Source organism: Aythya fuligula, chromosome 22, assembly GCF_009819795.1.
Source record: "Aythya fuligula isolate bAytFul2 chromosome 22, bAytFul2.pri, whole genome shotgun sequence".
NCBI lineage: Eukaryota > Metazoa > Chordata > Aves > Anseriformes > Anatidae > Aythya > Aythya fuligula.
The window spans coordinates 3573209-3583863 of NC_045580.1; the positions used below are offsets into that span (position 1 = coordinate 3573209).

Consider the following 10655-nt stretch of genomic DNA (forward strand, 5'->3'; position numbering starts at 1 on the left):
AGCAGACGAAGCTTTGGCAAGAAAGAAAACATCATCCCTAGAGGATTCACAGTCTGTAGGTCTGTGAATGTGCATGAAGCCTTGAGTGGACTAAACTGTTATTTGGAAGAACTTGAACTATAATTATGTGCATTATCCATCATTTTTAGGAGGTAGATCTTACTCTTATTTAGTATTTTCCTTGACACCACTTTGTCTGCAGAGCTGAAGAATCCAGATCTGTGGTAGCTGTTCCCAGCTGCATCCTCAGGGTTTACATGAGAATCAGAAAGAGAGACCCATCAATTGTCTGACATTTTTAAAGCAAGTTTACTCTGTAAAATAACATTCCAGCCTCAGGCGTAAAAATCCAGTTTGCTTGCTCCAGCATTCTCACCTGTTACCCGGAGCTAATTTTGGTGTGCAGGCAGCAGACAGTCCGTGGCATGTCAAAATCTTCATAGGCTGCACGGAAAGGGGCGAACAACTCCTAAGACCTTGTATGGGAATTCTTTACAACAATGCCCAACAGAGATTTCCTGTTGTCCCCCAACTTTCTCCAGAAGCATAAAACAGGTTACCATTGCCTTCTTCTGCTGCGTATGTAAGGGAAGGAATAACTCATGGCTTGCATATGGAACAAAGTCCTTATTTGTTGTAACAAGAAACTGAACGCAGTGCAGAGCACACGAGGGACTGTCTTGTGGTCAAAACACTGGTGTATGACATTAAATCTCAACTCCTGGCACCGTTGTATGCTTTTCCTGAAGATTCATTATCTCAGCCTTTGATTTTCCTCTCATTTGAGTGGTTACTGGAGGGTTCCTGTTGCTTGAGGAAGTATTTTGATATGTCAAAAAAGGAAGGGGAAGACACTGTTTTTTTCCCTTTTATTACACATTCTCTAAAGCCAGAATTTCTCCTAAATGGCTTGGTAAGTCTGTTTTGTGATACTGAACGAAACTGTAAAGAGAAAGGAAGTAACTGTGTGGGCGGAGGAGAAGGGGAGTCCAGAAATAGCCAGAAATGTGTGGATTGTGGTACACTTCTGCAAAGATGTGTACTTCTGCGATGTTGTGTCCTCATGCTTCATTTTGCTTATCCGGTGTATTGTATCACAATCTATTCACAAAACCAAAATGTAAGCACTTGAATTGCTTGGCTGCAACATCCACAATCAAATCAAGAGCCGGTTTAAATACTCAGCTCTTTTTACCTTAATTTGTAATTTTGTCTTGACAGTTCCTGATATCTGACACTGGTGGCACAACTTCCTGAGACAGCAAAAGGAAAAAAAGAACACATCAGCTTTTCTCTGAATGTTCCCCCCTAATTATTGCCTGAAGTCTTAAACAGTGAAGCATTCATATTTGAGAAACTGCCTTTGTAAAAACCCTTTAACAGAGCCATTTCCACTCTCTATAGAACGCCTCAAAAATTAAATGAAACTTTACTAATAACATGAACGTTTATACAGATCACTAGCAAGATTAATGTATGATAAATACGGAGTCATACAATTTTCAAAATGAAGAGTACCAAATGTGAGGGCTTCATAAGGAAAGTAATAGCTGTGCAAAGTCAGCTAGCAGCAGTCAAGTCCAATTTTAAAAAATTATTAATAAGCCTGGTACTATTTTTCTCATGGTGAATATTTAACTTAAATATTAAACTGATGTTTATCTGATGGGCTCATGGACACAACAGCACACAGTGCTGATTTAAATACACCTTAAAAGATGATGCTGATATTGGGATAACACCAAATAGCTTGGCAATACCTTTGAAACCAGCATGTTGATAAGTGTAATGGTGCACACCTGAATATCGTTAAATTTCACAGAGCCCCTTGATTTTTCCTCTTCTATATAAACCCCTAAGCAAGGTGTATTGTTTAGAAGAGGGGGAGAGAAATTGGGTGTTTGTGGGGTTTCTGTTAGGAAAAAACAAGCTAACAACTACATAGGTTCTTGTAGTATTAAATCTGTCTCCTTGGTGACTATTTGGAGTTGTATATAAGGTATATCTTAGATTTTCAACAGCTTTGGTCTGAGAAGGTAACGTTTTTCATTTTCATTGTAAGTAAAAGAACTATGTAATTGTAAGTAAGTACTGCTGGTTCATCATTGGAATGTGTGTGTGATGTGTAATAAGGAATAATATTTTCTACACTCATTAATACTTTAACAAGTGTAGTAGTATGGGAGTCTTCTGGCACTATGTTAAGCTGGTGTCAGTGTCCTGAACTGAGGTGACTGGTTGTTTAGCATCTGGGCTTATCTAGGCTTTATCTCATGTGGCTTATGTAGGTTTTGTAATATCTATCCTTGGAATTTGATACTGCCTTAGTGCTACCAAACTTATTTAGTGTAGTGTCTCATTTCTACTGATGGCTCTCCAACAGCCAAAGCACTTTGTACACTTCATTTAAAATGAAAGATGAAATTGCTGCCACGGTCTTCTTCATCACAAGGCTGGTGAAAAGGGAAGACAAGCTGAGTAAGCATAAAATTGAGAAATTTGCAGCTAAGTTGACAACAATACTGTTTGAGAAGTACAAGAATCACTGGTACTTGGACAATCCATCCAGAGGACAAGCCTTCAGGTAAGAGGATTCTCAGCAGAAGAGGAGGCAGACTGGAGTCTTTGCACGACATTGAAGATACAGCAAATGTAACTAAATGAAAGCTAGCTGTTAACTGGAAAAAAAAAAAAAAAAAACTCTGAAAGTAGTTCCCTGGGATGTGTCTGGAGTTATCTAGAGAGCCAGGGTAGAAAACCAAAGGCAATGTGCACTGTGTCTTGACTACCCCTACGACTTCTTGAGCACAGAACTTAAGTGGCCTTAATGACTCCGAATTGTAACAAGTCTCCAAAAATGACCATTAGAGTGAGTTGCTGCATAATGTCTTAAAATGAACAAGTAACAGAGGCCTTGTTTGGGCATACAAGTCAGCTAGTTATGTTAACTTGCTTCTTCAAGTTGTGATAACTTCCATCAACAAGCTGTGTTAAATAAACTGTAGGGAACCTGATTGAATTCCAGATGCAGCTTTGCAAGTTCTGCTCATCCAGAAATACAATGTTCTACCTGCCCTTGTATTCTTAACTAGGTGTATAAGGATAAACAAACATCAGACAAGAGATCCGCTGCTGGAGCAAGCTTGTGTGGAGAGTGATGTGGACTTCAGTAATCTTGGTTTGCCAAAAGAGATGACTCTATGGGTTGATCCATTTGAGGTATGTTGCAGGTGAGTTGAGAACCTGTGACTAGCATCATGCCGCGTGTTCTGTACTGACTTGATCCTTGCCAAACTTACCAACAGAAACTGTCTGAAGGTATACTTCTGTATTAGTGTCAGGTGAGTAGTAGCAAATGTCTGTACTGCTCATGCAGAGCTGCGTGATACAAATACAGTTTCTTCCAGGTATGGTGAGAAGAACCGGCCATTCACAATTGCCCACTTTGAGGGAGAGGAGAACCCAGAGCTCCCTCAGCAGATCAGCTATGCTGTTGACAGAGCAGCTCTAGACTATCAGTCTGGCACTTCTTCTGATGAGGAGAGCTTCATCAAGGAACCAAAAGCTATCCCTACTGTCAGTAACCCTAACAGTATCTACCAGGTAAATATGGTCATGGTATGTAGCTTCTGGTCAGAGCTATCACCTGCCCTGCAGGTTCTGTTGTGGAGGAGTATGGTAAACTAACAGCTGATGGCCAGACTAGTCTCCCCTCTCTTATCCAAAAACATTTTAACTTCATCTCATTTCTTGTTGTTTAGTTTAGTGACTACTGCAAGCCACCCATGCAGCCCTGGTCGCAGTATCTTCACAGGAAGACATACATGACTGATGGCTCATACTATGCCCAGCACAGGGGTTACAAAGCCTACAGGCCAACAGCTGCTTTCATAGGACCACGTGTTGATAGATACCACTGGATCAATACCAAGCGGTAGATCTGTGGCTGCACATGTTAGAGGCTGTTGAAGCACTGAGCTATGGTATGGGATGAAGTCTGGCACTACAAAGCTTCATAAAAACAGAAAGCACTTACTGTCTGTTCCCTATCTCTTACTCTGTATATCTGGAACTTCGGAGTTTTATTATGTAACTTTTTAATGTTTTATTAATGTTAACATAAGACTGAAAATTAATGTGACTCTACTTGTAAGTTAAAAAGGAAATGCATATATCAATAAATCTAATCATGTTCTTTTAAAAGCTGTCTGATCTGCTATCAGTGTCCTGAAGGCAGTTAAAGCTTTTCAGTGAAGTCACAAGCAAGTCAAGGAAGATTTTTAAAAAAGTGACTTGCCTTGAAAGGTAATCTGCGTCCTCCTGGCAAAAGTAGCAAGAGCAGAAGCATACTCTGTAGTTGCACATCTACACATCAGAAGTGGTTGAGTGAAGCTTTGCTATATGCAGCTGTGAAAGACTGCCTTATGGCTCCAGCTGGGCTTCTGCTTCTTAGCCTGTAGCTTACCTGTCAGAAGAACACAGCCTCGTGGACAGGAGAAGGATGAATACATGGCATTGTAGTTTTCCACAGCTGTAAGTTAGCATAAGCTTGCCAGTCTGCAGTACCATGTCCCCTGGGAAGCTTTTCCTGTAGCTGTGGGACAACTTGAATCACTTGAGCTGTTTTCCAACTAGTCCACAACACTGGACACATGGAGTCTACACTCCCAGTAGGAAAGATACTGGAGTCCTAAACTGTGTTCTAGGATACTGCTTGAAACACTTTTTTTTTTTTTTAACTCAGTGCTGGTACTGTTTAATTACATTAAACACTCGCTTTTGTATTGATTTGCAGTATCTCTTCCTACTGACTCAACGTGTCACCTATTCCACCCATCTGCTTATTAAACAGGGATGTGAGGGTAACAGAAGCCATGTCAATAGTTTGTCTTGCTGGCTAATCTGTTGAAAATGCTCAACAAACTTGTGTGTCAAAAATCAGTAGCTTGTGTAAATACATGGCTACTTCAGCTATTTCTACTTGCTCTACTCTACCTCTTGATACCTAATAAACAATGATGGAAACAACTAAAAAGCAGTCCTGAAAGAGACACTGTGAAAGCAGAAAGCTAGAGCCACTTCAAGAGCTGGAGGGCTGCCTGTGTAAGTGAAGCCAAACAAAAAAGTATTAAAGATAGCATGTAAATTTCAAGAAATCTCATAGTGTAAAAGATAATACTTGTATTAAGTTTTATTGTATAAAGTCACAGGTGCTCAAACTGTATCTTAGTTACCTTTTTATTATAATGTACATATGGATGGGGGATAATTAGGAGGCCAATTCTTGTAATGCTGTTCCACAATGAGGTGCTCTCAGTCATGCTTCACCATGACTTAGTCTGTATTTCTTAAGAACAAACCCACACTACTGAGTCACATGTACTTTTGCACAAGACTTCTTGCAATAAACTTTGTCAATAGGATTCAGTAAATCACTCATACAAAAAATCAGTCCTACACTGCCTGTAAGTACAGAGAATTTCTTTCTTAAAATACTTCTTTTTGAGGTCTGCTCTTTGTGTGAATGCTGTGATCTGTGTGATGTTGCATAAACTAAATAAATGAGATGATGTAAGGTGGGAGGCTTCTTCATTACTGTGAGTCAGAAGCAGTGTTTCCAACTAATTCTTACAGCTCTGATAATAGAGCTTAGACTTGAACAATTTGATCCATTTATTGTTATCAGTAGAGTGTTTTACCTAGCGAGGTCCAAGTAAGCATCTTTATATAGGGTGAAAGCGTGTATATTTGACTTAATTCTGACAGAATAGAATGAGTGTGCAATTTTTAAAGTTCTAATAGTCTAGCCACTTCTTAGTGTTGAATATTTGATGTTTAATGAGGTAACAGCATTAGTATGAAGTTATTGAATGGGTCATGAAATAACTTAAAGTTCTTGCTCTGTGCTTTCATGAATTGTTGTACTGATGGGGTGAGAAAGAACTCATGTGACTTGTTACCTAAACTAGAGGCTGTGGTGGGCAGGTGCTTCATTTACTATTGGATGTCAAGTTCCCCGTGCCTTTCAGGGCTTTGCTCTTGAATTTGGGAGGAGGAAAGTCTGTGTCTCTAAGATGAAGAGTGGAGCTAGTCTTTGACAGCATAGGGCTTGCATTCCTTTATGGTTGGTACTACAGAGCAGTTGATGCATGGTGACATCAGGAAGAGTGAAGGTTGTCCAGACTGGGCAAGCTGCTTTTGGTGGTGGATGTTTTATTTTCTGTTCCTGTTGTGCGATTGTATGGGTAGAGTTACTTGGGCTGATTACGTCTATAGCTTTCTTTGTCTTAAAGTCTGAAGCGTCAGTGTCAGCTGATGTCTGTAGAAGCTTCAAAACATGTAGCAAAATGATACTTGAGTTTAAAATATATATACTTAATGAGACTTAAATACTGTTTCTAAATTTTGCTTCTGTTCCTGAAAGCTGGGGGTTTGGTGAGCTTTTACAACAGTGTTTGTCATTTCACTACTTGGATGTGGTAATGTAGGCTAAAATCTTGTCACTTAAATTACTGTATTGCTTTCTCTTTCAATTTAATGAGCCTTTGGTATGAAGAGGAAAAACATAGTCTCATAAAATGAAAACACAAGATTTATTTTGATGTAAAGCCTGAAGACAAAAGCAGAGGACCAATTTAGAACCAATTCATGAAGTCTTCTGAATATCATTAAAACTTTTTACCTAGGGCTATCTTCTCTTCTAATGCCTGTATTTGTTGTACCAAATGGTCTTTTTCCAAACTTGTTAATTCAAGGTGGTCAAAAAGCAAGTCTTCACTGCCTTTACTGTTCAAAAAGCGGCGTTCACCTTCTATGATATCCACCAGCTCTTCAGTTAATGTGTCCACTTTATCCTCAAGTTCTGAAGAGGTCAAGTAAGTGCAGCTCTCCTCTGCTGAGCTAAAGAAATGGAATGCTTAAAATCAGACAAAGTGACACTGATGGTGCTATCTGTAGACTTTTCACAAGACCAAGCCAGAAAGATCAATTTCACAGAAATTTAACTTCTGTTACTCAAAAGATGATAGCTTAGAGAGAAGCAATCAGTCTTTGTAACAATCAGGCAACACATTCAGCCTGTCCTTTATACAGTGTCAGTAAACGTAGCAGGTTGTGGAAATTGGTTTTGTAGTGTAGAGTGAGGTCATAATGAAGAGGTGTCATGATTTGCTTCATTTACAACCTCCCAGATTGTTTGATTGTTGATATCTAAATACAAGAGTTCATAATACGTCCTCTCAAATCATTCTTACCGTGTCCTCCATCCCAAACTGCCCTTTTCATAGCTGCTTAAGGCATGAAGGAAATGTTCTTTCCTCTTCACAAACAACTTGCCATTTAGTGGTTCCTCAAATGTGTCATACAATAAGCACAGAAGAGGAGAGAGCAAATCAGTGTTAATTTTAAAAACCATTTATAGACTCTTTAAATACATTTTTTCATGGTGCTATGATTTATACTGTCCTAGTGATTGGCATGAGGCCCAAAATCTCTTTCAGTAAGTTTTTTTCAGATAAAAATAACAGCCTCTGATATTATTTGTGTGGCTTTTAGATTCAAACAGTCACACGCTTGTCCGGACACCTATAAGCAGGTTTGAATTGCAATTTTGCAATGAAATGAGAATAAGTATGGTGAGTTTTCAACCACACCAGGACTCATGACCTTTTTTATTACCTTCTCAAAGGCTTCCATCCCTGTGAAGCTTTTTGCTTTTACCTCAAAAAGTTGTGAGATCAGAGTTATTTCTTCCTTGGAGAATGGTTCTTCCTTTAGTAACATCTGAGATATCCCAGAGGATTTTTCACCCTGGAGAACTGTTGACAGCTGGAGTCTAAGAGAGAACATTTCGCCAAGGCAAGTCTTTAGTGCCTAGAAAAAGAGAATACAGTTTATGGTAGATTTTTGTTGTTGTTGTCTTGCTGTCTTACAGCTGAGGTGAAGCTGCATTATTTAGATGTTGAATGTGAACCATTCTGTGAACAACCTTTGTGCAACAGCGATGGCAGTTCAGAAAACAGCCTTTAACCATCTATTTTTTTGCCTTTGATTTTTGTTTTTAGAAGTTGTACAAAACTGTTAAAAACAACTTCTTTTAAAAATGGTGCTTTTTGTCCTGACACTGCTGTGATGTAATTACATTTGGAACATATTGATGTACCTGATAAAAAAGCCTCAGAAAGATTGGGTTGGTGTCTTGGTTGAAGTCAGCGGCAGTGATATGAGCTAAACAGTGCACGAGGAGCAGGAGGAAGCTTCCAGCAGAACCCAGGCAATTCCTTAGAATGAACAGCTTGTTCTCTGAATTCTGAGAAAAAACAAATATCCAGAGTTGAGATAAGAGCACAGCAGCAGTCAGCTCAGCTGATGCAACTCCTCCAAGGGTTGGTCTCAATTTTACAGAAGTTAAAAGACTCAAACTAGAGAATGTTGGTTGGTGAATATCCATATACTAAAGAAAGCAGCATTGTTGTAAGGCTTTCTGTTTTCCTTTGTGTGAAATCTAGCATATTCTCACATGAGGTGTTTCTAGAGTTTTATTTTTGTATTGTGTGCTTTAGAAAACTCCCTCAATGTCTTGGAATTTTAGAAATATAGAATCTGACTATTTAGTATTATTTAATTATAGCATGTAAAATGCTGATCAGCTGTTGATTTCTATGAAGGTGACCTGTACATAATTTGGTGTAACTTGAATATGAGAGACTAGGTAACCACAGCTTGTTTAATAAAGTATGCTTTAAGTATGACCCTCATACAAAACATTTATTAAATCTCTGTATCCTGGAGTGCTCTATTAAGTTTACATTCAGAGATATCAATATAATGTCAATGGTATGCTTCAGATATTTTCCTAGAAAGCATCAAGCATACCCTGACTTAAAAATATGAACCATTTCTGCAATGTCCTCCCTAGTTCTCTAATTTAATGGGTATGAAAATATTACACAGACTGGTTAGACGTGAAGTTGACACACCTGATAAAAGTAGCAGTTTCTGAAGGCATTGCCTGTGGCGTTACAGAGAGGTATGCTGGAGGCAACACACAGGTTAATTTCTGGAGCCTGCAAAGGGAAGGCAAATTGCTTCTGTAAAAAGTATGTATGCACATTAGATCTGCAAAGTAAGAGGGATTAATGGGTTATAAATTCATTTAAATGTCAGCTTTGATTTGCAGTCAGTACACAGAGCCAACAAATACCACAAGGAAATGGAGACTGTTTAAAAAACCCTTGCATATCACAGCAGTTCATCTTGCCAGTTCTCTAATTAAATAAATGAAAGTGTACTCTTGCCCTGGAGCTCTGACTGTAGTCACCATTATTTTTATTATTATTTATTTGATATTTTTATGAAAGACCCTGCAGAGTCTACCTTGACTGCAGCCATAATGTGCGAAGAACAGTAAAAGGAAAATGAGACTCCTTGCTCCAAATTACTAAAAACGAAAAGCTTTATCCTAATATTAGGCAGTACTAGTATTATGCATATGCAGCAATTAGGTAATGCAAGAATTAAGTGATGTGCTCAAGAAAGATGGCACGACAAATAAAAGAATGGACCGTGGATCTTGTGGGACAGAGACTTGACTTCAAAACCGTCCTATACCGTTGTGGAGAAAACAAATGGATTGCACTTCCTGATGCTCTCACACTAGTTATTCTCTGCTTGATCTTACTTGATAGTTGGTGAAAGGTTTTTTGGATACCTGTATTCTTTTGAAAGCACTGATCACTGAACACCAGTATCTTAAAAACTTACATCAATGTGAAGTCTGAGAAATTGCAGGATGGAGATGCCGTACTGATATATGACAAACTCCCTTGTAGAAAGAGTTGCAGAATCAACTACTATTAGTTCTCCTTCTTGATCCATCAAGGTATCTTGTACACCCTGATAAGAATTTGCTGTTTCTACAAAGAACAATAACATTTTGTTAAACTAAATAGTTGTTGTTGTTTTTCATTTTGTTTGTCCAAGAGAGAACATTGCAACACAAGCATGTAATATGCTGCATTTCTCACCTTATAACACTTTGTCATTATTCATTATAAAATTAAGCCCTTCTGATGCATTAGAAGATTTTTCAAGAGTCATGCCATGCTTTATTCTCATGCAACCCCCAAAACTTTGCTCTCCCTTCTGAAATTTCAGATAAGGTCTAAAATAGCGAGATGACTTGTGTGCCTCTGATTTCATCAGCAGCAATGTCTGAGTGATTCTGGGTCTGTCTTCCACTGCTACAGCACTTTCTTCAGAGGACAGTAAATCTAAGTTGCCTGTCCAGTAAAATCTTATCATAATAAAAACAACGAAATGAATGATGAAACCCAAATCATTACATTACATTCACCTTCTGACATTTCTTGTAAGAACGAGCAGAGATGAGGTTTACTTTTGTCCAGCTTTTGGCTTTGTAGTAATCCAGTTGCTGCCGCATGACTTTGGAGCTCATCATTGACATCTTTCAGAAGACCAAGAAGAAAAGAGGTTTCTAGATACTTAGTTTTATTACCACCTGTGTAAAGAAATACAGAAATGCTGCTTTCTTAAACAATCTATCTCTAAACCATCATTCCAAAAAGGAATTATATAAGCAAGGTGAGATGGGTAAATAGTTTTGCTGTTTGGAGCACAATATTGAAGTCCGGGCA

At 38.5% G+C, this 10655-nt stretch overlaps 1 protein-coding gene across 1 annotated transcript; it reads left to right on the top strand.

Moving 5' to 3' along the window:
• Positions 1-2411: 2411 nt before the first annotated feature.
• BTG4 (BTG anti-proliferation factor 4) lies at positions 2412-3938 on the top strand. Its single transcript, XM_032202050.1, has 4 exons — positions 2412-2584; positions 3093-3230; positions 3408-3603; positions 3762-3938. Exons 1-4 carry the CDS (start codon positions 2412-2414, stop codon positions 3936-3938), a joined length of 684 nt encoding a protein of 227 aa, XP_032057941.1.
• Positions 3939-10655: the final 6717 nt, after the last annotated feature.